Source organism: Rhinolophus sinicus, linkage group LG15, assembly GCF_036562045.2.
Source record: "Rhinolophus sinicus isolate RSC01 linkage group LG15, ASM3656204v1, whole genome shotgun sequence".
Taxonomy (NCBI): Eukaryota; Metazoa; Chordata; class Mammalia; order Chiroptera; family Rhinolophidae; genus Rhinolophus; species Rhinolophus sinicus.
The window spans coordinates 46,610,427-46,637,476 of NC_133764.1; the positions used below are offsets into that span (position 1 = coordinate 46,610,427).

At 53.8% G+C, this 27,050-nt stretch overlaps 2 protein-coding genes across 3 annotated transcripts in view; one reads left to right on the forward strand and one right to left on the reverse strand.

Moving 5' to 3' along the window:
• Positions 1 to 1,560, forward strand: part of CDK12 (cyclin dependent kinase 12) — a 74,623-nt gene extending 73,063 nt beyond the window's left edge. The window contains exon 21 of the mRNA XM_074320428.1: positions 135 to 1,560. The gene's annotated coding sequence lies outside the window, so the exon portion shown is untranslated. The remainder of the gene's footprint in view (positions 1 to 134) is intronic.
• A 20,842-nt stretch (positions 1,561 to 22,402) lies between these two features.
• On the reverse strand, positions 22,403 to 26,586 carry NEUROD2 (neuronal differentiation 2). 2 transcript variants are annotated; one of them, XM_074319451.1, is made up of 2 exons: positions 26,263 to 26,586; positions 22,403 to 25,163 (listed from the first exon to the last, which is right to left on the reverse strand). In XM_074319451.1, the coding sequence occupies exon 2, from the start codon at positions 25,156 to 25,158 to the stop codon at positions 24,010 to 24,012; it is 1,149 nt and encodes a 382-aa protein (XP_074175552.1). In that variant the 5' UTR covers positions 25,159 to 25,163; positions 26,263 to 26,586; the 3' UTR covers positions 22,403 to 24,009. The 2 variants fall into 2 exon arrangements, with proteins under 2 accessions (XP_074175552.1, XP_074175553.1); XM_074319452.1 differs by lacking the exon at positions 26,263 to 26,586 and adding an exon at positions 25,299 to 25,591.
• Between the last annotated feature and the right edge of the window lie 464 nt (positions 26,587 to 27,050).

Below are 27,050 nucleotides of genomic sequence, written 5' to 3' on the forward strand. Positions count from 1 at the left end.
GTGAGGCCTCAGTGGAAAGAGCATCTGGGGGCCAGGCCTGAGATTGGAGGGTCTTCCTAGTACTACCCCTTAGTTTGTGAACTGGGCAAATCATTTTACCTTTCTTAGCCTTGGTTTATTCATCTGTAAAATAGGGTTAAGACCTCCCCAACAGTTGCCAATGGCCAAATGGGATAATATGTTGATGGCATATTACCTAAGTTATCTGGCAAGAAGGAGAAGGCGGTGAGGAGCAGGCTCCATCCCAGCTACTGTGTTGGGTAGATCTCTTCTTGAAAGAGGTAAGTCTCCTCCATATGCTTAAGTCTCTTTAATTAGAAGCTGACCTGGAACCTTCCAGCCTGCGCTGTTTCCTTGTCAGGGTAGAGGGGCAAAACTGCTCTCCACCTCACTGGCATGGCTTAGATTTAATTTCTAAATTCACATCAGGCCTAAATTCACACCACTCCTCTCCCTCTCTCTCTGTGGGACTTCTCTACAAGTCCTGTCATTCTCCCTCTAGTGCCTCAGCCCTCTCCTGTTTAAGGGCCAGACCTGGGCAATTTCTCATATAGGCTGGGCCCTTTTGGCTAACTCCAATCTTTAGCTACCCTCAGCTCTGGGAAAGAGGACGCTGATGGAGAATTTGAGGCCAGTTTTTCCAGACCTGTGGCAGTCGTGTTTGTGACTATGAGCTGGGCCACTCCGTCAGTTCAGTGTCTGTATCTGGATCTCTCCTCAGTTGTGAGTTCATTAATGTAGTCTCCCAACCCTTATTTCCTAGGTGACCACACTGGGGCAGCACGGTGCACCCAGCAGGTGGGAGTGTGGGAATAACACAGTAGGTAGGAAGAACTGTACTCTGAAGCCACTGATCTGGGAGAAAACAGACAGACACACGTCATCCTCTTCAGTACAAGGGTATTTGCTTGAATCAGGAGGACCTCCCAATTCTAGCACATTCCACAATCTTATGATGCTTTCCCTCTCTTTCCTGAACACAGCAGATTCTTGCCTGGACTCTTCAACCAGAGGCTAATTGCTTCCCTAGGGGAAAAGACAGATCCTAAAATTTGAATTGGGAGCTTTTGTTCATTCCATTTGATTAGAATTATCTATTTTTATAGCAATCAGGCATTACTTTTATATTCAAGGTAAAACACAACAAAAACATTCCCAGTTTGGGACAAAAGATGTCAGGGAGGAATTTTTTTCCTCTGGTGACCAAAGGCAGCTCAGCACACGTATCTAGGCTAACCTGCCTTGTGTCGTGCTGCCCAGCGCCCTGGATCTGTGTGGCCCTGTGGGGGCTTCCTCAGTCTCCCCACTGTCCTGGCTGCACACCCACCCACCCCTGCTGGCCTGCTTCCTTCTCAGCGCCTATAGCCCTGGGCTCCACTTCCTGTTAACACAAACCGCGTGCGACCCTCGCTCTGGCTCTGGCGTCTCTAGGCAAAAGAGGGAGCCACAGCCGCCTAGTGGCTGCCAGGGAGGCTGGCAGGAAGGGGCATCTCCATGGGGCATCTCCTGGGAAACAGCTCCCCCGAGAAGGGACATTTGGAAATAAAATTCTTGCCACTCTGTGTTTGTATGTGTGTTGGGGGCGGGAGAGGGAGTTAAGAAACCTCCCCAGCCCCCTCTGCTCTTCTCTCTCCAGGGAAAGCCTGTTTCAGCAGTTCTCCTCACGCCTTCCCCAAACTCCAGCGCTCCCCCAGCAGCAGTGTAGACTCTGCTGGGACTGGGCAAGGGGCCGGGAAAACGTTCTTTCAGATTCATGATACAGGTGGAGTAGAGCACTGGACTGAGCCAGAGGGCTATGTCCTTGGCTGCCTTGCCTCACCCTCCTGGTCAATAGACCCACTTTCTTAGTGCTGGGTTCCTCCTCTGTAATAGGATATTGGATGAGATTTCCCCATCATTCCTAGTTCACAAGTTGGGGCTTTTCTACAAGGCCCAAGAATGGGGCATTTTAGGCCATTTGGAACAGATGCCTGATAGAAGCTAGTGATTCCTTGTGTGGCCTTGACTGGTCACTTCACCAGCCTCTGCCCCTCACCTGCATATTCATTCAGGTATTTGTGGCTGCTTATTGAGAGTGAGATCTACACTGAGAAGGGTCCGGAGACTGCCCAGATTTCCATGAAAGAGGCATCTCAGCACCTCTCACATGCTGTCCTGTGCCAGAGGCTAGCTTCATGCTACATTCCTTTTGTAATGACCCCCGCTTCCAATGGAGCTGGAGGGCCCTGGAAACTTCTCTTAACCATAGTGACCAAAGCCAACCTAAGGGAGAAGCCACTGTACCTCCTGGGGAATAGAGATGGGGCTCCTCCCTTCTCATACCTACTTGATTCCCTTTGCCTTCCCTTGCTCTTGAGGGACCAAGCCCCCACTCCCAGCCCAATCCACCTTTCCCTTGTAAAATCTGGGATGCAAGTGGCTCTCCCCCAGCTGGAGTGCCCCCCTGACCTCATCTCCTAGAGTGCCCCTTCTTCAAGAGACTCCACCTCCTGGGTAGCATGGGGATTGCTGAGAGAGCGCTCCCTGTAGTAGACAACCCCCCACAACTTTGGAGGAGATATAGGAGCTCCAGGAAGGAAGAGGGCAGAGGGTTCTGCAGAAACCCAGGAGGCCCAGTCCTCCTTCAGGTGTTCTTTTAGGAGGTGACATTGGCCCTCATGGCCTGATCTAACCTTGTGGCTTCTCATCCCTAGGTCTGCTCAGGGAGGGATCAGGGAATTGGAGGCAGGAGAGAAGAAGGTAAAGGGGGGGGGGTGTGACTGTCACCTTTCTCGAGCATCTACTGTGTGCCAGGCTATGGGCTCTATCCCAGTTTTACTTGGATTATTTCATGCAGATCTCACCCCAGCCCTGTGCCAGTCTTACTATCCTGCTCTGACAGAGAAGGAAACTGAGACTCAGAGGAGTTATGTAACGTGCCCAAGGTCACACAGCTTGTCAGGAGTGGAGCCAAGATCCCAGCCCAGGTCTGTCTGTCTCCAGTGGGTTCTCTCTGCTGCCAGAAAGTCCTCCTCCTGGAAAAGCAGGTCTGGGGTTGGGGTTTTCAGTCAGAATTCATCAGGATCCCCAGAGGCAAATCTATTGTCATCTGCGCTCCTCCTCCTCACCCATCTGCCAGGCAGTAGCAGGTGAGCCCCCCACCACCGCCCCTGCTCCAGCCCCAGGTGCTATCTCTGCTTTGCCTGGCTCCCCGCCTCTCCCTGGTGCCCCCAAGGTGGCTCTGAGGTCACCCCACACCCAAATGCCTTCCATTCTGCATTTCCAGATCACAGAATGTATAGGAAAAAGCAGAAAGAGGAGGTCACTTGAAGGTTGGAAGCAGGGGCTCTGATCTTGGGGAGAAAATTGTGGGTGCTGGTTATCTCCTTCGATTCAAATGAACCCTTTCCCTAACTCCCACCTCTCACCCCCAGAGACAACCAGAGCCTTGCTTAGTTAATGAAATACAAAAGAAGGAATCGAGGTGGGGGTGGCTGGAGAGCACTGGAAAGCAAGGGAGAGAGGAAAAGTTGGGTCTCTTCCAAAGAGTTAATGTTCCACAGGATGATCGATTAGGTGTCAGATGTAATTTCAAACCAATACAAGATGAATGGCATAATTTTCCCTCTCTCATTTTAGACAGAATTAAGAATCCATTAGCTAACACAAATTTTTGGCAAGTTTAATAGGAGCTCAAATCTACATTCAGAGGAAACGCTCCCCAAAGCCTGTTTCAAGCATTCACTCCTAAGGCCCCTGGCCTCCAATGTCCTCCTGACCCTCACAAGCCCTCTGTTGTCTGTCCCCACATGCAGCCCCCTCTCCCTTCCCCTGGTCCGCCAACATGCCCCTCCCCAACCCAGCCCAAGATTAACTGGCCTGACCCCTCTCACAAAGGCCGGGCCTGCCCACCATTGTCTTCCAGTGGCAATGGGTGGGGGGAAGGGGCGGAGGGGCTGGCAGTGGGCCCAGGAAAGGGAGGAGGTTGCTGTATTGGCCCCAGGCTCCAGACAGACCCTAGGGAGAGGGGTGAATTGGGGCTTTGGGGCTGTTTGAGTCTCAGCTACTCCTCAGTTTTACCCCCAGAAAAGTTCTTGTTCTTATCCTAGACAAAGCATTACCTAATTCATAAGGGGGACCCAAACCTCATTTTTCCTCTTATATATATTAATTCACACAGTAAACCTGAGAGATGGGAGAGCAGCTATCAGTCCATTTTACAGAGGCTCTGGGGGGTTGATTGGAGTCAGCTGGGTCCAAAGGTAGACCTTGGCTCTGCTACTTGCTCGCTTACTACGACCCTAAGCCATTTATTTACCTCCGGGCCTCAATGTCTTCATCTGTAAAATGGAAAGAACGTGAGTACCAACTCATATGATTATCCTAAGGGGCAAATAAAAAAGCTCTTGATAAAGGAGAACCTTCATGACTGTCCATCCAGACAGAGGTGCCAAATGTCCACTCTGCACCAGCCTTGTGAATCAGTGCCAGCCCCTACCTTCCAAGCTCACAGTCTGTGGGTGAAACAAATATGTAGACTGAGCCCTGCCATATAAGGAAGAGGAGCTGGGATAATAATTATGGCAGCTTACCCTTACTGGGCACTCACTCTGTGCCAAGTGTGGAAGCAAATTTCCTTACATATGATAGCTCATTTACTCCTCACACCCTTATCAGCCCACTTTCCACATCAGGAAACTGAGGCACAGACAGGTGAAGTAACTTGACTAAAGTCACCCAGGTAGGAAGTGGCAAAGCTAAAATTCCAGCACAGGCAACTTGAGCCTGTGGCTGTTAACCCGATGCCAAGCGGAGTGAAAGGCTGGGGTGACGGAGCATCAGGATGGGGTCTGGGAAGCCTTCGCCAAAGACGGGCTCAAATTAGGTCTTAACTGAGTAGGAGACTATCAGGTGGGCAAGGAGAGAGCACATTCTAGGCAGGGAGAACAGCATGTGCAAAGGCACCAAAAGAAGCCTCAGCTTAGGGCATGATGAGTGATGCACTGTGCCAACGAAAACCTGGGGTTCATGTGGAGGATGGCAGGAAACAAGGTTGGATGGGCAGGCCAGGTGCTTCATTCTGACAATCTTGCTCTAAAACTTGGAAAGTCTAACTGCTACAACCTTACTTGCTGTGCTCAGGAGTTGACTTTTTCCTGTTGTCATACTACTAGGTAGAGCTATTACTTTGTTTCTTTATTACAATACCCACACAAAGCAGATACCATTATGCCATTTTTCAGATGGGTAAATTGAGATTCTAGGATATTAAGGAACTTGCCTAAAAGATAAAGCTAGAAAGTGACAGAGCTGAGCATCAAACCCATGTCTGACCTCAGAGCCCAAACTCTTAATCACTATGCTTGCTGTGTCCAGGTAGGCAGTGGGGGAATTTGGGAGGAATTTTCAGCAGGGAGTGATGGGTTTGGATTGAATTTTAGGAAAAGAATTCTGACAGAGTGTGGAGGTTGTGTTGGAGCAGAATGAGACTAGGGGCAGGGAAGCCAATAAGGAAACCATTGCTCTGGTCCAGATGAAAGTTCCAGATGGAGAATGATAGGGGGAAAGGCCCTCCCTCATCCATAGGGATGAAAGAAAGGGCCTCCTGGAGCCCAAGTAATAATGGTCATAATTATTACTAGTAAGAGCCTACCCTGTGCCAGGAACTTCCCATAAGCCATCTCCAACTTGTGCAATGCTATAGGGCAGATACTGTTAGCCCCATTTTCCAGATGAGAAGGCTAAGGCTCAGAGAAGTTGACTGACTTCTCTGAAACACAGCTGTGATAGTAGAGCTGGGACTGGCCTGAAGCCCTAGTCTTTCACCTCTCTGCCGGAGGGGGTTGAACCACGCATCAGAGGTCAGCTCTTCCCTCTTGACAGACTTAGGATTCCCTGGCGTACATATTATGGAGCTGGCCTTCTGTTTGGGCCCCATAAGTGGCCTTGAGCTGAGGGAGACGGAAAAGGGCATGAGGAGGAGTGGAGGAGGAGAGAAGTTGGAGAGGGATGAGCTCTGGAGAGCTGACAGTCATTTCTCGTGTTACTTAGACCATTCAAGAAGAGTGCAGGACAAGGCATACAAGGAGATGCGTGCATTTAATCCTCTTAGCCCATAAATGGGGAAGAGGCCTCATACCTTTACTTCATTTCCTAACGTGGGAAGTCCTTTCTGCTATCTAACTCCCATCCCTCCTAATGGAGTCACAAACAACCCCAGTTGCCAGTTTCAAGGAAGAGCCCCTGCCCCTGCATCCCACCAGGAGGACATCTCTGTCCCCTTCCTCATGGGGTGGGGAGTCAGGAGGTGGGGGAGTATTCCACCTATTTGCCTTCACGTCACTGCCACTGCGTGCGCAGAGGTGGGCTAGGGGCGGCTAGGTCCCTAGAGTATTCCACTGAAAGTAGGAAATGATCAGGTCCCTTAGCCCAGCTCCTCCTCAGCAGAGAGGGAGAGGAATAGCAGTGGGGGGAGGGGAAGAGGAGTGGGGGTGATCTGCCAGGGCCACAACCTGAAAAACAGACCCAGGGCTCCCGCCTTGAAGGGAGGAGGATCTCTGAGTTTCAGTAAAATTTCTTGGCATCATAGCTGACAGTATATAAAGGAACCCGTATCCCTGCCTGGGCTAAAAGTTGTAGAAGCAGAGAACTCCTGGGTAAGCTCAGGGTCACCCTAAGGGAGAGAACTTGGGGAGGGGACTGGAGAGAATACTGAAGAGAAAATGGCTTTGAATGAATGAACTCAGACTTTGGAAGCAAAGGAGCTCAAGTTAGAATCTGAGCCCTCCTGCTGCAAGGGCAGGTGTACCGAGGGCAAGTTTGTCCTTTTAGTCAACGTATTTTCATTGATACCCTACTCTGTGCCAGGCACTGGATATTTCAGACAAAGATCTTTGCCATCAAGGAATTTATATTCTAGCTGGGGAAACGGACATAACACATCAGTAAATTATGTCTATGATAGAAGGTAGTAAGTGCTATGGGGGGAAAGTTCATGCAAAGGTAATCTAGATTGGGGGTGGAGGTTGCCATTTTAAGTAAGGGTTAGGGTAGTCCTCATTTGGAAGGACAGCATTTGAGCTAAGACCTGCAGGGGTGAAGAAGTTGGCAGTGTGCATTTCAGGGAGCAGGCAGGCCTGGGCCATGGCTGAGGGGGCCAGTGGGCTGGAGGGCTGGAGGGAGAGCAGTAGCAGGTGAGGTCTGAGAGAGAATGAAGGGAGGTGTAGAATGTACTGGGCCCCATAAGCCTTTGTGCAGACTTTGGTTTTCTGTGGGAGTAAAATGGGGAGCCCGGGCCAAATTTCAGCACAGGGAAAACATGATCAGACAAATATTTCAAAGGCTCCTATATGGAGACTAGACTGGCGTGGAGGGAGGGGATTAGGAGAAAGTCAAGGGAAGAACAGGGAGATCAGATAGTTGCTGAATCTAATGAGTCTCAATTTTCTCACCTGTCAAGTGGGAATAAAAATGTGTCCCAGGAGGTATTCTATAAAATGATTTGTGAATATATCCCCAGCCTTTAGCAGATGAGGTTCAGTGAAGTCTTGTTGAAAGAAAGAATAAATGACTGTCATTCTATGCCCTCCTTACCTACATAGCTCCTACTTCAAACCCTGAAACAGCTCCTTAGCAGGTTTTAGAAACCAAAAAACCTGGATTCTCATCCCAATTAGCCATTCTCCTTCATCTATAAAATAGGGACAATCATACCTACTCCCCAAGATAATTGTAAAAATTAAATAAAATAACGTGTCAAACCCGCACTGCCCGATTGGAAGCTACTAGCCACATGTGGCTATTTAAATTTAGATTAATTAAAATTAAATAAAATTTAAAATTCATTTCCTCAGTCACATTTAGCCACATTTCAAATGCTTAATAACCTCATAGTGGTGAGTGACACCATACTGAACCAAACAGAAATAGAATGTTTCCATCACTGCAGAAAGTTCTATCTGACAGTGCTAGTCTAAGGCACTCAGCTCAGGGCCTGGCCCAAGTTGTTTGCACAGTAAGTGAACACCATCATTCTTGGAGGACTCAGGCGGTGAGACTGATTATTTTTCCAGTAGCCTGCAAAAGACCACCCATCTGATGTCCTCCACGTTTGAGTCCAAAAGCTAAGAGTGGGGAAGAGTCGGGGACTGATCGGGACAGAAGGAAAGAAGGAGGGACAAGTTTGCCCGTTAGGGAGTTGGTGTTAAGGATTGCCCAGGGGGTGGAGGTGAGTAGAACATGTGTCTAGCACAGGAAAAAAAAAAAAAAAAGACAGACAGAGAAGTCCAGACACGCAAGAGCTGGACCCCAGGATGGGTCTTCATTGCCTGCCCCTAGAGAATGGATGCCACTTTTGAGATCCTTGATTTCAATACCTTTGTTGTTGAGTCTGTTTATTCATTTATTCATTCAACACTTGCTTATTGAACACCTACTTGTCCCTGGTCCTGTCCTAGGTGCTGGGAGTGCTACTATAAATAAAGCCCCCCCCCACAGGGAGCTTGTGGGTGGGGTAAGTAGACAATGAACATAATAAATGTGTAACATATATAGCATGTTAGATGGTGGTGCGTACTAAAGAGAAAAAGCAAAGAAAGAGAGGAGGTGCAGATTTGGGTGGGGTAGCCAGGAGAAACTTCTTAGATAGAAGGTCATGTTTCATTTTGCTTGCTTAGGGACTAGGGGGATTGAGGGAAATGGAGAGTGACTGCTAATGGGTATAGGTTTCTTTCGGGGGTGGTAAAAATGTTCAAAACTGATTGTGGTAATTGTCGCATAGGTTTATGAATATACTAAAAAACATTTCAATTGAAAACTTTAAATGAGTGAATTGTATTTTAATAAAGCTGTTATTTAAAAAAAAATATTATTCTGGCTGTTGCACCAAAAATAGACTGAACAGGACAAAGGGCAGAACCTGTGGTCCTCTAAGAGAGAGGGGGCGGCAGCTTGGACCAGGACAGTAGCAGCGGGGTGATGAGAAGTGCTCGGTTCTGGATTCATTTTGAAGGCAGAGCTGATTTGCTTTTGAATCAGGTGGAGGGCGTTAAAGAGCATTGTCAAGGATAACTCCAGAGTTTTGGGCTTGGGAAACCAGAGGAGTTGAGGAATTGGAGTCCTGGAAAGGGAGAGGGGCTGGCATGAGGGCACCCGTTCACCAAAGGCACCACTGGGACTCTGAAAGGAGGCAATATTATTAGTTAAGTTCTAACATGTTGGCCTTTTAATTTGAATTCTAACCCTATTATATTGCAGAAACTCTCTCACCGTGGATTTCCTCAGCCTGTCTTCAGGGAGCTGCAAAAACTGATTGGGATAAACCTGACTCATTTAAGGTGCTGGGAGAGCATTTGTTCCTTCTCTTTCCCCTTCCTTCCTGACCTCTCACCTGAGATAGCTCTGAACCAGGAGCCCAGGAGAGAATGAGGAGGGGGAATACTGCAGACCTTAGGCCAGAAGGAGTGCTGGCTGGAGTGTGGGCATGGCTGCCTGCTATCTGAGGAGAGAAGTGAGGAGAGCAGAGGGGGACATGCTAAGCCCCTGAGCCTGAACTGTGGGCAGCTTGGGTCCTGTGCCTCTACCTTCTCTGGGGGCAGGAGGGCTGGTGCCTACACATTTGGGGTTTGCAGGGGATGATCTCTGAGCCAGTTATCCCCAAACCAGTGGGAGATTCGAGGATGTCTTTAATTACCGCCTCAAAGTGGATGCTAGGTTAATGCGATGATTCGAAAGGTATGTTTTTCAATTACATTTAACGGAAAGATTTATAGTCAAGTAAAATATAATTAGGAGGCTGCCAGCAGACAGGCCTCCTGAGAGGAAGAAAGAGATGAGACAGACCCCTAATGGGGCAGGTTGGAGCCCAGGCTACAGGACCCACTTACCCTTCCCCCCCCAGCACAACCCCCACCCTTTCAAAGATGTCAAAATACTCATCAGTTCAGCCATTCAATCACATTGACTAAATACCTACTCCATGCTGGGACCAGAGTTTACTATGGGAACAGAACAAATACTGCGGTCCCTGCCCTCAGAGAGCTTACAGACCAGCAGGAGAGACACATGTAAAACAAGGCAACAGTTAGGTAAAGCGCCTCAAAGGGAAACACAGAAGTTGAACTAGAGAATAACTGGGAGCCTGCTTTTGATAAGGGCATCAGAAGAGGCTTCTTGTGGGGATAAGGGGGCAAACTGAGACTTAAAGGACGAAAAGGAGCCCTTCGATAAAAGAGTGGGGTGGGGTGAGCAGACCGGTTGGGCCAAGAACACAGGCCAGTCCCTAGAGTGGGAAGATGATCTCAGTGTTTGCAGAGTGGAAAGAAAGGCCAATGAGGCTGGGACATGAAGAGAGAAGGAAAGGCAGAAAATGACACTGGGGAGGGAGGCAGGGACCAGATCCAGCCAGTAAGGAGTTTGGATTTTATTCTCTGTGCTAAGAAAGCCGCTGAAGAGTTTCAAGCCAGAGAGTGACAGGCCCAGCTGAAGGACGGAGATCTGGACGCCCACTACAGGAAGGTACCCTCTTACCACCCCACTCTGTGGCTTCCCAGATTCTCCTTGAGCTTTTTTACATGTCTAACTTCCATTCCTCCTGCTGCACTGGGGAGTGCATGCCTCTCGAGTTTGGAGAGAGAGTTCTGTCATTCTTAGCTCCCTTTACTAAATTCCTGAAATTCTACCACTACATTCATACTAGCGTCCACTGAGCACCCACTAAGGGTCAGATACTGTGCTGGAAGCATTGGCTACGTCATATCATCTAATCCTGCTGACCACTCTTTCCATAGTATTCATATACTAATAGTGACAACTAATAACAACTCACTTGAGCTAAGCCCTGTACTTGAATTGTCATATTTAAATTTCACTGAGAAATAATCTGCCCAGGGTCACACAGCCAGTCAGTATTGAGATTGGGATGGGAAATGTAAGATTTCCCCAGTACACCAGACTCTCTGGGAGGCTGAGGACTGCATTGGGTGTTGGAAGGGCAGAGCCACTTGAATGCCTGTTCCCTCGCCCTCAATCTTTCCCAGAGGAAGCACTGAGGCAGCATTATCCTCCCAGACTTCCCTGGGTGCCAATGGCAGGTGCTCCTGATGACAACCACAGGGCCTGCTCACTTGTTGGGGAGGGAACAGTTGTCATAGGAGCTACCAGACCCTTAGAGTGGTTGCCTGGTATTAGAGGAGGGAAGTGCCCACGCATGAAATTACTGGTCCTGTTCTGTGACACAAAGTGTTGATTCTTGCCTCACCCATCCGCTTAGAGTATGGCTTAGGTGTTTGTGTATTTGTGTGTGCATTTGTGCAGGAAGTGATGTGCAAAGGGCCAGGTATTTGTGTGCAAGCCAGAATAGGCCTGCCTCCTATGCATTTCCCCCAGGATATGTGTATGTGACGTGATGGTTATTTGGTTGTCTGGGTCCTCACAAAGGCAAGTAACTTGTACATTTCTTCATGCATGTGCCTGTGGGTTCAGTTCACGCAGGATGGAAAGGGCCTGGCCCCAGAGTTGAGCTCTGAGCTCAGCTCCCCACCTCTCCTAGCCTGTCTCTAGCTCCCTGCATGCCCCACCACCTCGCCCCATGCTGGGCAGAATGCCCTCAGCCTGTGCCGGCTGGCACACATGCCACATGCTGCCTGGCGCGTCTGGGCAAGGATGACGCCCCCAGGCCCGGCTGGGATACGAAGCCACCCGCTGCCTCCCCCACCTTCAGAACGGAGCGTCCCCATCCCTTCCCCTTTCTCAGCCAGGGACACAGAGAGCAGGCGGGGACACTGCACAGACAGATACAAACACAGATGCAGCCAGAGACGCCCACAGGCTGTGCCCCAGAGAGACACAGACACAGGCATTCACACAGGCTTGAGTACATTCACATACACACACACACACACACACACACACACACACACACACACACACGCCCAAAGAAACTCGTGGGCAGTCACCACTTGCACAGATCCCAGCGGAAGTAGACCCACAGTTTCCCACCCAGCCGGTAAGGCAAACCCACCAGTGTCTCTGTCCGTGGTGCTGAAACCAGACTGTCCGTCCCAGGGTCCCCTTACGGAAGGTCGTGACCTGGGATAGGTGATGGACAAGAAGGAAGGAATGGAGGAGAGAGAAGGGAGGGGGAAATCCACAAATAAAAGAGGGAGATAGATGATAGATAGATAGATAGATAGATAGATTGATAGATAGATAGATAGATAGATAGATAGGAGAGGATATCAAGGGAACTAAGAAATGCCTAAACACTAGGCCTGGGAGAGGGAGGTGAGGCTGGAGAATGATCTTGGCCCCCCCATCCCTGCCGAAGTGCAGGCTCAGGCTCAAGGATTTGTCCATTTTTGCCCTTCAGGGTCAAAAATGAGAAGAGTTTGGGAAGATTGCCGTGGCAGGTTAGGGACCCCTGATGTGTGGTTTCTGTTGGCCTCCAGTTGTCCCTTGCAGGATGCCTCCTTGCCCTGGAGGACCTTAAAGTAGTAGGGGTAAGAGGCAGACTCCATAAAAGTCCTGTAATGACCCTGCAAATAGCTTCCCACCTGCTTTCTTATTCCAATCAGTGTTGGACAAGTGGACAACAATGTGGGTCTGGATTTGTTCTAGGGATTGCATGGATTTATCAACTGCTTAATGCTTATCCACAAGATTGGATTATGGGTTCCTGGATCCCTCTCTTGAGATAAAAACTTCCTTCAGGTGCATTGCCTAGTAGGGAGTAGGGATGGCTCTCCCACCATCAGCCCCTTAGTTATGAAATTTATGGAACATGAGTACTTCCCACTTTCCTAATTGAGGGAGGGCTCAAGGACCAAAGGGCATATCATGTAACTAGTCAAGAGTGGATGAAAGGGAAAATGAGGGAGTGAAAAAGAGGAGGGGGAGGAGAAAGAATTGTGAAGATGGATGAAAGAAGAAGGGAAGAGGAAAGAGTTTGGAGAAAGAGGAAGGAGAAGAGTGGAGATGCAGATGTCAAGAGTGAAAAGGGGCATGAGTGACCCAGACAGACTCCCGTGTCCAGGGAAAGGGCAGGAGCAGTATGTCAGCTGGAGCAAATCGCTTTCCTTGAGCTTCCCAGGGGCCCAGATTAGTCCAGCCTGGTCCTACAGCTGTTCACAATAACATCTTCCACCCAGATCTTCAACAGACAAACCTCATGGGCCAGGCCTATGGATGTGAGGGGCAGCTGCCCTAGAAAAGAAGGCGGAGTCAGATGCAGCCAAGTCTGCCTGTGTGGTTTTCTCATGCGTGGGATGGGAAGAGTGGGTGCCTTCCTGCATGTGGGCAGTGGCAGGAAGAGAAAGCCACATATGTGGGAGTTCATTGGTGAGTGGATACGGGGTTGAGTGAGGGTGGGGTACAGGCGGAGGAAGAAGAGAGGCAGAAGGAGAGGAGAAAGTGGAAAAGAAAGGATACTGGATCTCTTAAAAAGAAATCGGACCTCCTAATTATTGTCTACTTTTTTCCTACCAAAACAGAAGCCAAGCCTAGGATACCAGCTGGGTATGTGCCCCAGTGTCCATGTCTGTAGTAGCAGTATGAGAGTCTCGGCCTCATAGGGTGGTCACGGTAATTATTACCTTATGTAAAATGCTTAAGTCAGGTACTGATACATAATAAGCTTCAAGTATATGTTACCTTACATGTCGTTGTTGTTGTATCTTGGTCTTGCACTGGGATCAGTTGGGAAATCCTTCTTCATGTTTAACTAGCCCTTCTTTTCTAGAGTACAGAGGGAGAACCCATGGTGAGGAAAGGGACAGGGGCTAGGAGCAGGGTACCCCCCGGCAGCTGTCAAGGATATTTTCCTGGATTCCTGAAAAAGCTGGACCCTGGACCTACATCAGGGCCTCTCTGCCCAGACTGAAGTCTCAGCGCTCCAGCCTGTGCGGGTGTGGACACGGGGGTCATTTCTCCTAGACTGCTCTTCCAACCCCACCCCACCCCTTTTTCCACCTACTCTCTGTTCCTTCCTTGTCCTCTTCCTTCTTCTCAGGAATCTAGTTGGGAGGAAAGGAATTCCCTCACTACTTAGAGGGGTGGGATTACCCCACCCTGCACAGTCATAACGGATGGTCTCAGTCTGGAGGTCATGGAAGCATGTGGGGGCTGGTGCAGGAGGGGCGAGAAATGGCAGGGCAGCCCCCATGTCCTCCCATTCCCCCAGCTCCTGTCTCATCACTGTCACCATTCAATCATAGCAGATGGGCTGCAGCTGTGAGCGCCAGCCCGGCACACAGGCTGGTCCGTGCCACTTGGGAGAGAAGGAAGAGAAAGGGAGGGCGGGAAGGAGGAGGGATGAAGGGAGGAGGGAGAGAGGAAAGGGAAGAAGGGGAGGAGGAAAAGGAAGAGAGTGGAGGAAGAGAGATACAGCTTAAAGAGAAAGGAGACTTGGTATATTTTATGCCTCTCTTCCCAGCAGGAGAGCAGAGGCCAGGGCTGGGCTCACAAGCTGGGCAGTGCCAGGCGAGATGGGCATATGCCCTTGATTACTACCAGGACCGCAGGCCAAACCTCTACAGCCGCCATGGCCTCATAAATCAGTTTTTAAGTAGCAACCACATGGACATTTCCCAGCTGAGAGGTCTGGCCTCTGTCGGCCCAGCTAGGGCAGCCCTGGTACTGGGGCAGGTGCCAGGCCAGGGACTGGAAAAGAGAGAGGTGGTCATCAAAGTTTGGTGGGAAATGGGGCTGGGGCTTGTTCAGGCCAAACCTGGGGCCGGGGTCTCCTTCCCATAGGGAGTAGGTGAGAAGGTGACAAGTGGCTGGCAGTGGGTCCAGAGCCCCCTGTTGGGGCTCCTAGACCTTGTCCTGAGTTCCCTGGCGAAGCTGCTTACGTTACAGACGAGGGGGGTGGTGTTGTGTTGGAACTCCCTCCCTGCAGGTCCCCCTCCCATCAAGAACGGGCAGCGTGAGGAGGAGAGCAGGTGTGGCCTGTGCACTTGGGCGTCTGACTGTGCTCCCAGCTCCTGGTGGGTAGGAAGGTATCTCCCCAGTGCGTAGCCCAGGCCCAGCACAGACCAAGCATCCAGGAAAATTGCTTGAATGAATAAGTGATGGAGTGTGAAGGGGGCCGTTATGTGCGTTCACTGGAATGGGAGGATTTATATGAGTGTGTGTGATCACAGAGTGTGTGTGTAAGTGTCTATGTGGGAGATTGCCTGTGGGTGTTCTGGGGTGATCGATTCTGACAGACAGCCCTCCACACCCTCCTTTTTAGGGTCTCTGCCTTACACAGCCCTCCTCCGGGCCGATTCTCCCCTTTTGAGGACCTATCAGTAGGACAGCAGCTCCCGAATTCTACCCCCAAACCGATCCCATGCTTGGCGCCCCCTCCTCCCTGCTCTGCCAGCCGGCGTTGGTGGCTGCGGGGGTGGGGGAATGGGGGGCAGGTGGGTGGTGCGGGAGTCCTGCTCCTGGAACGGCGGACGGAGCGGGCGGGGCGGGGGCGCCCAGTCTTCTTGCGCCCAGTGTCTCCTCCCTGGGCGAACAGATGTCTCGGAATTTTAGATGTGCTTTCCGCCCCTCCTCGCAATAGCCCCCCCCACCGAGCTGGCACTGGCTGTGGTGTGGCGCCCTCCCCCACCCGCGTCTCGGATAGCGGAACCGCTGATGGATCTGCGAGCGCGCCTGGGCCAGGAGGCGGGGGAGGCCCGCCGGGTCGCTGCGGCGGCTGGGCCGAATCCCGGAGGCTTCCGGTGCAGAGAGAACCGGGTCGGTGCCGCCCTGGCTTCTGGCCTTCTTCTCTCGCTCCTTCCCTTCTTCCGCATCCCCTCAGCCCTGTCTCTCTTCCGTCGCTGTCCGCGATCTCCGGTCTCGGTCCCTTTCGGGCTCTGCCCCACCCCACAGCCCATCCTGCCCACCGCGTCTGTGCAAACCCTCCACACACTTCGCCACAGAAAGTCCTGCCAACTTTCTTCCCTCCGGAGACCCCTTTTCCCTGCATTCCTTGGCCACCCCACCCCCAACTGGCCTGCCCTCTGTAGAAACCCCGAGTTCATCCGGAAAACCTGGAGGGAGGGCAGGAGAGGCGTGGGGATCGAGATTAGGGAGGCCGAGGATATCGGGTCGACCCCGTTGAGAGACACCCAAATCTTCTAATCATGGCTAATTAATGAACAATCCAATTCCGTGGACCCCCAGCTCGGGGAAGGGGGCTGAGGGCAGGAGTGGGACTTGGCAGGGCTTGGCAGCAGGGGTGGTGCCAGGCGCTCGCCTCTACCCCACCCCCACCCGCCAGCATTCCGAGGTAACAGGCATTTGTTACCCAGCGCGTGCCAGGAGCGATTGGCAGGTTGGAGTAGGCACAGTCATTCCGCACACAGATGTCCCTGCGTTCACTCTTCTGATATGAATTCTGTCAGCTCCGAATCTGAGGGAGATGAGCAGACAGCCCCACAGACAGAGTTACAGACAGACGCAGACACAGACAGAGACATTGTCTGGAGGACACAGAACTCCACAGATATTTATTTTGCTTTCCCAGAAAAATAATGTAATGAAAGAAAAAGAAGAAAGGCTGCCACTAATTTGGGGGGACATGTCTGAACCCCTGAGAGTGGCCCTCACTCCTTCCATCCTCTTCTGCTTGCCTGTCTAGGCTTTTACAGCCTATCCCCAAGACCCCACATCATCATCCCTGAGCTTCAAATTTGAGTCGTTGCAACCAGAACCACGGAAGTCTGGGAGGTCTGCTCCCTCACGCAGGACCCAGAATTCCTGCGAGTTCTCACATACCCCCAAGGTGCAGTTTCCAGCGTTCTAGAATCTCTGAAATTCGAAATTCCAGAACTCCCGCTCCTGGGCAAATTGTGCACAATCCTTGTATCACCCTCTCCATTGGAGAGGAAAGTGGGTGCTGTCCAGTGCCCTAGAATGGAGAACCCCACATGCCTGGTCCTACCCGCTAACCCCAAGCCTTGTTTGGCAACCAGCCAAAAAACGCAACCTGCCCTTTGAATTAGGAATGTGAAAGGTCAAGCCACCTGAGTCCTGACCCTGTCTGGAACTCCCTCCCAGCTCCAGTTCCCATCCTGACCCGCCACACCTGACCTGGCCGTCCTGCATCTGCCCGCCCCAGCGGCTTTGGAAGCAAGCTGGTTGGTCACTGGGCATCTGTGAGCAGGCTGGGCATGAAGAGCCGCTGGGGGTTGGTTCTCCCCGGACAGCCCTGCTGGTAGAAGGAGAGGCGGGCAAAGGGGGCAAAGAAACTCGCCAATGTCGGAGGAGAGGGGCACAGAGGGGTTTGCTTTGTGGGTTGAGTTTTTTCATGTTTCTTTTTTTTAAGAAAAAGCCCCCATCCTGTGTCATCATTTTTATGGGATCTGCAATTCTGGCAAAAATCTGTCTTTAATTTAGCTGTCCATATAAAAATCCTCACTGTATAATAATGAACAGATGCCATGGAATTTAAGCTGGAGCCTCGGCTCCTCCCCGCCTTCCCCCCGCGCCTGGCACCGGGCACCGGGCACCGGCTGAGTGGCACAGACTGGCACCAAAGTGCGAGCGAAGGGTGGGCAGGGGGCGACCTGGGCTCAGCGCCAGGGCGCTGGGGTGGTGAAGGGGTGTCCAGGCGCTGGATTTGGCCAGGCAGGAGCTGTTTCGTGGCGGCACCAAGGGAGAAATGTCTGGGAGATTTTTTCTTTTTCTACAAAATGATCAGTAGTTAAGGATTTGGGTTTGGTTTTGCTTAGGGGCTTTGTGGTTCTTCTCATATTTTTTTAAAAGCACCACCCTCCCCCCAATATAAACCAAAATGTTTTCAATGTTTTAATTGAGTTGTTTTTAACTCCCCTGCGCGGCGCCCTGGCCTTGGCTTCGGAGCAAAGGCAAGCGCGAGTTCGCTGCAGGCGGGATCTGTTCCCCATTCGGCGGCCCGCAGCCTCCGCAAAACCCAGGCGCTGTGCCTCCGGGGGCTCCCAGACAGCTCCCGTGGGGCCAAAGTACCCTGTTGCCCTTCAGGAGTGAGGCCCCATGTGGCATCTGATTGGGGAGACAGAGAGATGGAGGCAAGAGAGGAAACCCCACTTGCCCCACACCTAGTCTCTCAGTTTTCCCAAGGGGAAAGAAAAACCTATTCGAGTCCAGTGTCCCCTGCTGCCTCCGCCTGCGGTCAAGAAAGCAGGCAACGGCTCTGGATTGAGGGGCTGGTTTTGAGCCCCCCACCCCCATCCCTAGCCTTTAATGCGACTCTGGCGAGAACAGATGTCCCAAGCCGGGCGGACTGCCCAGACCCCGCCCAGCTGTGCCCTTGGCGAAGACTTGGCTGAGGGTAGGAACTGGCACGCGGGTCCCCAAAGGGACTTGGGGGCTCCCTCCGCCCTGGCGGGACCCGACCTGGCAGTCTTGGCCTCCTGGCCAGCGCAGCCTGGGGCGGGAGGGAGGCGGAAGCGCCCCGGAAAGACCCGTTCCTAATGCAATTAATTCCGAAAAGAGGAATGAAACGCAGACAGAGGTGGAGCGAGGCTGAGAGCTAAATTCGAATAACCGAACACCAGGCACACACTCCGCGGAAGGAACCAGCAGCCCGTCTGCCGGGTGAGACAGCGCTGCGCTCCTGCGCCAGAGCGGGCAGGCGAGTTGGCAGCGCCAGAGCCACACCCGGGCGTACATCTGGGCAACTTCTCCACCCAACGCAGTGCCCAGCTCCCTTGGCACAGCCAGCGTCTAGAGGGGCCCCTCACCCTCTCCCCTCTGACCCAGCTTCCCCTTCCCACGCTGAGGAGGAGCCGAGGGCCCCAGCCCCTGGCATTCTTCCGCCGGCCCTGCAAATCCCTCACCCTCCTTCTTGTGAGCACAGCCTTGGTGTCGGGCCTTTCTGCGCTGGCACTTCCGGGAGGTCCCAGTGCTTTAGGATGGGGAAAGTTTCAGAGAGAAAACAGCCTGAGGGAGGTGTCTGTGCCCTTATCACTTCTCACCAGGAAAATTGTCCAAAATTTGTAAAGATGTGGGACAGAAGCCGCTTCAGGATTTGGAAGAGGAGCCGGTTTTCAAGGTTTCTCACAGCCCAAATCAATTCCCCTCTAGGCCTGCGGCCAGTGCCTGGGTGCCCCAGCCCCGAAGAAAGAAAAGTGACCGTGTCCTGGGCTGTGAACTGGGAAGCCTTTTATGACAGCCAAGGCCTTTCTGGCCCCTCCCACATTTTGAAAAAAGAAGCTTTCTCCTTTGAGCACAGAAGAGCAGGTCAAGTGTGGAGTCCTGGGCTGACCCCCTATTGTCACAAAGGGGACCGAGAGTGGAAGTGGAGGCTGAGATGGACCCGGCCTGGCCTGCACTGTCCTTTCCTTGAGAACTAAACTGTGGACTCCATCCCTATCCTTCAGTTTCAGGGTCCCTTCAAATCAACAGATTCCTCCAAGGAGCAGGCAACTTCGGGTTGCAGATTCTGGGGAAGAGGCGGAAACAACGGTCACCCAAGAGGGAAAGAAATCTCTGGCCACTGCATTCACAGTCTGTGGACTTTCCCACAAAGGGGAAAAGAGGAGCAACACAACCCATTGGAATCCAGGGAGTGTCAGGGCTTCCCTGCTGCTGACTCCAACGGGGCTCAATGTTCCTGGATGGTGCTCAGTGGTTTATTGGGCTGTCCCTCTGGGTGATGAAATCAGAGATGGGAGTTCATTGAAGATTCACTAGGGGTCAGGCGCTTACCATCCAGATCATGGCTGGAATGGGGTTCAACGGATATGGGAGAAGTAGCAAAGCCTTTTCCTTCCTTTCCCCCTGATGGACCGATGGCCTGGACTCAGACATCTCGTTTTCCTTGTCATTTCCAAACACTGGCCTTTGATGGGGGTGGGAAAATCAAGTGAAAGAAGCCCTCCTGATGGGGTTCGGCAGCCCACGGGTTGGAGCAGAGCCGCTGGTGCCTCCTTGGCGATCCCCACAGCTCAGGCTGGGGCAAGAAGGTGTCCTCTCTGTGACTTCTCCCCCTTGCACTCGCTCTCCCACCACTCGGTCCTTGTTGTGCCTTCTCCTTCCCCTACACCCCCACACCTCCTTCTGTTCCAGGAGCTTCTCCCTGTGTGTGAGTGCAAACGGGAGAGCAAGAGAGAGCGAAAAGACCTGTGAGGGGGAGTTTGGGGCCTCGTGTCCATGCACGTCTTCTTCTGTTCATATCACCAGGGAAGTTGAGGGTGGGGAAGGAAGGTGATGATGGGAGGATAGAGCACAGCCAGAGTGCAGGAAGTGTGGGAGAAGGGTCAGGAATTGGGGGAAAGGCAGCTCCTGTGGACAGATTCACAAAAAGCCAATGCACACCGGATTCCTGACCCAAAAGGGGCCCAACGGCCCGCCTGAGGCAACCACAGATGCAGTGGCCCAAGAGTCATCAATGTCCTTCGACAGGGGCTAGAATCCGGCTTTAAAAGCAGAATTGAGACACATGGAGCAGACTGAAGAGCAAATCTTAGATTGGGAGTCTGTGGTCTGGCCAGGCGAGACAACGTGGAGGGGTCTTTTGCTTCCAGCCCTAAGCCACCTGGATGCCGCCCAGCCCTGGACTTCAGAGCGGGTTCTGGAAAACCGGCTGAGTGCGAGAGAAGCCCAATTAACCTTGCTCCCAGGGCAGGTTAAGACTCAGGCCTCGAGATGTGTGCCGAGTTGCTTTTCTTTCCAGGTACCCCTGCCTGGCCTTGCCCCGTGCCATGAGCAGACTAGACTCCTTCAGATTCGGGTCTGGGATGTGCTCCTTGCTCCGTACTCCACGCAAGAAGTGAGGAAGAAGGAAGGTGGGTCAGCCCCTTTCTCCCAAGAATAGGGGTGACTAAGAGGTCTACAAGATCCCTTTACACCACCGACAGGGGCGAATTCTAGGGATAAAGGACCCGGTTCTTATTCTCTCTAGAGAGGCGATCTTATGAGAATTCCAAAGAAGGCAGTGAATTTTTGAAAGAATTCCAGTGAAATTCTCTGGAAAATGAGGGAGAATTCCACCCAGAATTCCGGCCGGGCATTGAGGAGAACCTCACGCTGTGCGGCTCTCCCCGGGGCCAGACACGCGCGGGATCCCTCTGTGGCGGGAAAGCGCGAGGCGACACGAGTCAGCACCCAGCATCGGACAGCTCCCGGCTCTGTCACCTCTCCGCCCGCAAACGTCCTCAGGTGGAGAGGGGAGAGCGTAGTCTCTACGGGAGACTGAGGGGGTTTGGAGGTGGTCATCTAAGAGGCCCGCCAAGCTGAAGGTCAGACGGTGTAATCAGATGCACTCATTTGCATGTAGGGTTTCCTTCTTCAACTACCTTTCCTTTCCCCGCTTTTTGTCAGGGCGCTCTCATTTTGGGATTTGGGATCCAGCCTTTAAAAGCACGCCTGACCTTAAGCCCCAAACCCAACACTACAACCCCATTTCAGCCCGAAAACGCTCGACAGTGTTTTTAAAACATACACAAACACACAATAATTTAAGTAAGCAGCATTAGAAACAGCCTACTATCCTAAGTGCGTTCAGGCTTTAGGAGGGGGGTCTTCAGGATTTGACTCCCTCTCCAAATATTCCAGGAGTCTAGTGGGCACTGCTGTGTGTGGGGCGGGGGGGCGGGATCTTTCAGGGAAGTCAATTCAGAGACGCCTCTGGCCCTGAGGCTGCGACAAAGCGAACGGTGAGGCTACCTTGTTTGAGACGGGGAAGCGGCTTGGCAGGACAGGCTCCTCCACAGGGCGCCTTTTCTCCGCCCCCCGAGGTTAAGGGTTTCCCTCAGTGCGGAGCCTCACCTGGCAGGAAGGAGGCTGTCCTGGTGTGGACGGGGGCATTCCCACTGCCCTGGCAGGGGAAGTTCGTGGTTGGGTGGGTGCCTGGGCTCAGGCATCCTAACAGAGCTCTGGGGTGTTCCTTTAACCTTAGCAACACCCCATTCAAATTTCAATGTTCCTGAGGCTAAAATCCGGCCCATTCCCGAGTCCACTGAAGCACGAATTTAAGACTGAAAAGACTTCCTCCATTAATATTTCATCCTCATGACCTTATAAGTCTTTTATTTAAAAATGTCCTTGCTGGCTCAGATGGCTGTCTCCTTAGCTCTGCTCACTTGGTTTTTGCAACAGTGTGCAGAGGATTGTAAAATGACCAGCTGCTGCCAACTTGGTGATTTTTCATTGATGAAAAGGTATTTTGTTTTCAATGGAGGTGCATGTGCCTGTTTGGGAACTGAAAGAGTGTAAGGAGCTTAGTGCAATGCTTGGTGCTGGGGCGTGTGTGTATGTGTAAGGTCTGGGAGGGGCAGTGCATGTAGCTGTTTTGGTGCCCAGTGGGTGGCTGTGAAGGGGGTTATAGGGTGGGAATCCCACCCAGGAATGTCCAGGGTCCCTCTACCTGGCCTCTGCACAATCACTTGACTCTACCTCCAGCACCCGGAGCCCAGCTCAATCCCCCGAATGAAATGAGGCCACCCTGAGAAATCGGGTCCGGCTTTGCATCTCATTTACATAAATATTTATTAATAGTCATTAAACTGAACAGAAACACGCAATGCACTTCGGGTGTCCGACGGGAGTTTCATCTTCGCTAGAAGAGGAAGGTAAAATTGCGTGTGAGTGTGTGGGTGTGTCGCCTGTGGGTTTGCATTTTTGCATCGTGTGTCTGGATGCCTGATCTCCTGCCTCCGGTGGGGAGAGGTTCTTCTTTTGCCCTCTCCCTGCCCACCTGCCAGCCTGAGTCAAGAGGACAACTCGGACAAAAACCCCTTCTCCAAGCCACCGGAAATCGCCGGGTGTCTTGTGCCTGCCGGGGCACAGTCGGGCAAAGGAGGGGCTGCCCCAGATCTCGGTCTCCACCCTCACCCCGGGAAAGGGTAGAGGTGCGTGTGGGGAGGGGGGCCTGCGAGTTCTCCTTCTGCCCCTGGACGCCCGCGCCCGGCCTGCGTGTGCGTGCGGTGTGCTGTGCGTGTGTGTCTCTCATGCAAACCCTCCCTCCCCAAACCGACCCCCCCAACAGTTTGCCATTCCATACAAATTTGGAAACAGGTTTTTAAAAAACAGCATGACGCACAACGGGGATGGGGCGGGTGGGGGCAGTGGCACTGGGGCCCCAAATTTCCGAGTCACTGATTGTAAGAACCTGGGGAGGAGGAGGGGGCGACGCTGGCCCCCACTTCACCAAAGTGCACAAATCCGCGCGTGGGCGGCGCGGCCCGCGGGCCGAGAGGGGCATCCCGGGGCCGGGCCGGGCCGCTAGGCTCAGTCAGAACCTCCTTGCATAGATATCTGTCTTTTTATTATTGGTAGTAGTAATTTTATTTATTTATGTATTTATTTTTGCCTTTTATTGCTTCTAAAAGTTCTTACTGCGTTTTCTCTCCGATCCGGACTCTGCGTTCAGCCTCCGTCGCCTATTTGCTTTTTTTTTTTTTTTTTTTTGTATGTTTGTTTGCTTAAAAAAGGGGAAAACGGATTCTAGTTACAAATTGTCTTGGCTTCTCTCTTTCCTCTCAATCCACATTCCCTCCCGCCAAAATTAAAATCACAAAACGCTGAGACTAAAGGTTGGGGGTGAGGGCGTTCCAGGTCCAGGCTGGGGCACCCTGACTTCTGCCCTCTTCAGGAAAGAGGGGACGCCCGGCTCCTTTCTGCCTCAGCAGCTCGGTGTTTGATTTAAAAGAAATAATAATAATAATAATAATAATAATAATAATAATAGAAGGAAAGCTATCCCACAGCTCAGCTGCCCCCTTACCAACGCCTCTGGGCCTGCAGGGGGGAGGGGGGAGGAAACCTAAGTGTAGGGATTAGGAATTGGGGTGGGGTCTCCAGGGAATGCCCGAAGAGGGTCCCTGGAGAAGTACTCCCTGGGAACGAGGAGGAGGGAACCCCTTGGGGAGAGAGAAGGCGAGTCCCCTGGGGGAAGAGAGGCCCCTGGGACGGGCCACCCACAGGTAAAAGGACCGCGCTGCCCAGGAGAGCGGCGGGACCGGCGGCCCGCACCCCGCGCCCTGCGCCAGGGTAGGTTGGGGTGCCCCTGCGCTCGGAGGGCAGGAGATAGGGGTGCGGGCAAAGGCAAAAGAAAAAGAAAGGGGCGGGCGCGAGGTCTCAGTTATGGAAAAACGCGTTGAGCTCCTCGTACATGGGGCCCCGGTCGTGGTGAAGGTGCATATCGTAAGACAAGAGATTCTCGGAGTGGACGCCCCCGCGCACCGCGGACGAGCCGAAGACCAGCCCGTGGCCCGTGGGCCGCGAGCCGGGCAGCGCTGAGTAGTGCATAGAGTAATGGTAGCTCTTCTCGTGGTCGGGCGACGAGTCCTGCTTGAGCGAGAAGTTGCCATTGAGACAGAGCGGGGGGCTAAGCGGGCCCTCGTACTCGGAGCTGTTGTAGTCCGGGCTGGCGCCGCCGCCGCCCGCCGCCGCATACAGCGTCTCGTAGGCGGCACAGTAGCCGTGGGTCCGCAGGGCGTGCGCCGCGCCGCCGCCCAGGCCGCCCGCCGCCTGGCACTGTGCGCCCGCCAGGCGCGAGCACGGATACGGGTAGGGGTGCATGGCGAACGGGCCTCCGGAGCCGTGGAAGCGGCCCGTGCCGTCCGCGCCCTGCTCGGTGAGGAAGTTGCGCGAGTTGAGCTGCAGGCAGCCGGCCACCAGGTTGGTGGTGGGCTGCGACAGACCCTTGCACAGCGTCTGCACGTAGGACACCAGGTCGGGCCGTTTGCCCGAGCGCAGGATCTCCGACAGGGCCCAGATGTAGTTCTTGGCCAGGCGCAGCGTCTCGATCTTGGACAGCTTCTGCGTCTTGGAGTAGCAGGGCACCACCTTGCGCAGGTTGTCCAGCGCCGCGTTCAGGTCGTGCATGCGGTTCCGCTCCCGCGCGTTCGCCTTCTGCCGCCGCAGCTTGGAGCGCTCCAGGCGCGCCTTGGTCATCTTGCGCTTCTTGGGCCCGCGCTTCTTGGGCCGCTCGCCCTCGGCCTCGTCCAGCCCTTCCTCCTCCTCCTCCTCCTCTTCCTCCTCGCCCCCCAGCTCGCCTTCCTCCTTGACCTCAGCCAGCGCGGCCTCCGTCACCTCGTCTGCTCGGAGAGGGATTGGCTTGGCGGCCCGGGCGGGCCCTGGAGCCCCCGGTCCCGGCGGAGGCGGAGGCGGCGGCGGCGCGTCGCCCTTGTCGCTCCTCGGTTCGTCGTCGTCGCCGTCGCCCCAGCTGGCGAACTTGGGCACGTCCGAGAGGAGACCGGGCTCGCTGAACAGGCGGGTCAGCATGGTGCCTGAGGGCGCCCGGCGGGCGGGAAGGGGAGACACAGCACAGAGTGAGGGGCGCGCTGGGGTCATGCCGCCTCCCCCTCCCCACCTCCACCCCCAGTCCCGTGCGGGTTCCTGCCTAAGGGGCCCTGGATGCCCACCTCCTCCGCCTGCCCCGCCCAGACCCCCCAGCCCCAGCCGGCCCGCGGGGCCGCCCGGATCTCGGCCCAGGCCCTTTCCCGGGCGCTGGGCCTGAACGAGGGCTCGCTCCCGGCCTTTGGCTTTTCTCCGTGTCAGGACAGGGGCTGAGCAGGGGCTTCAGCGAACAGATTATCTTCGCCGGGGGAGGTGGCGCGCTCGCCCTGAAAGCCTCTCCTCTCCCGGCGGTGGAAGAAGGCTGGACGGCCGCCGGTGGGGACAGCTGCCCCGCTTGGCGGCTCTGGCGGCCCCGGCCCCTCGGCCCCGCTCCCCACCTCTCCCGTGGCTCTCACCCCCACGCTCCCTAATCCAATTTGCAACTTGGCCGCGCGCCGCCCTCAGCTCGGCCCCCACCCCCGCAGCCCCAGTTCCAGAGGCGGGAGGATCGTCTCCTCTCGCCTTGTGTCCCCAGCTCCCGGAACCGGCTCCGGGCGGCGAGGGCTGAGGAACCCGGGCGTAGGGAGGACACTGAGAGAAGCGAGCCCCATCCGTCTCCTGTGCGGTCAGGGACCCCCGTCCCCGCTTCAAACTGCCTCCCTCCCACACTGCTCTTCAGATCTCGTTGTATTTCGGGATTGATGGGGGAAAATACAAATTTGTTTGTTTGCTTCTCTCTTTTTTTGATGATGGGGAAAGGTCGCAGGCTCCTCCAGGACAACCATGGGGAGGTCCCATCTCAGCTTCCTCACGCCCCCCCCCATGATCCTGCTCCCCCCCAGCCCATCGCAGGCAGAGACGCCTCCCTCCGCAGCCCCCCGAGCTGCAGCTCCTAGGGGAGAGGAAACCCGGGGAGCCTCCGATGCCCACCCCATGAGGGGGCATTTCCCAGGAAGGGGGAATTTGGGGGCCCTCCTGTCGGCCGAAGCAGCCGCCCTCCCCACCCCCCCAACCGGCGGGTCAAATCTAGCTTCCTTTCGGACAACTTACCTCGGAGAGGAGTCAAGGGGAGAGGGGAGGGGAGGGGGGAGGGGGCAAGAGAGAGAGGGGGGAGAAGAGGAATCTTCTCGCTTATTTCATTGTTCCCCCATCTTCAGGGAGCGGGGGCAGCGGCTCCTCAAGGCGGCGGGCGCCGGCGTCTTCAGAGCGCCATGCGAACCGCGGAGCGAGTGTGGCATCTCTACCAGGCGGGGTACCAGCCTCTATGCCAGGCCATATGGGCTTGGCACGTCACGGGCAGCAGCTATCACATGAGAGACGGTGATTGGCATGCGTCTGCATTGGGGGAGAGCCGGCTCCCCCGGGACCCGCCGCCATCTGTCACTCTCTACTCCAAAAAAAAAAAAAAATTAAATAAATAAAGGAAATAAATAAATATCTCTGCCGCCCTCCCCTCCCCGCCCAACGCAGGGAAAGCAGGGATTGAGAGGGAAGTGGGAGGAGTTGCCCCCCTTGGATATAGAGCTCCCCACATGGGAACAAGGGGTTAGCAAGGCTAGAAATTTGGGTTTTGTGGTGGCCCCAAATTCTGTGCTCCCTCCAGGGTCCTACTCTATCCATGTTTTCCCTTGCAGACCCCCAAAAGGTGGGTCAGGGACCAAACCCCTGGGGTCTGGAAAAGGGACCTCTATGCTTGCGCCCACCCTCCAGGAGGATCCCTGAGGCCACAAAGGGACCGCTGAGGCCCCCTCCCAGGGTAGGCATGGAGGGCATCCCTGGCCCAAGCCCCATAGGTAGATGTTGGCACCATGCCATCCCTCATCCCTGTCTGCCCCTCC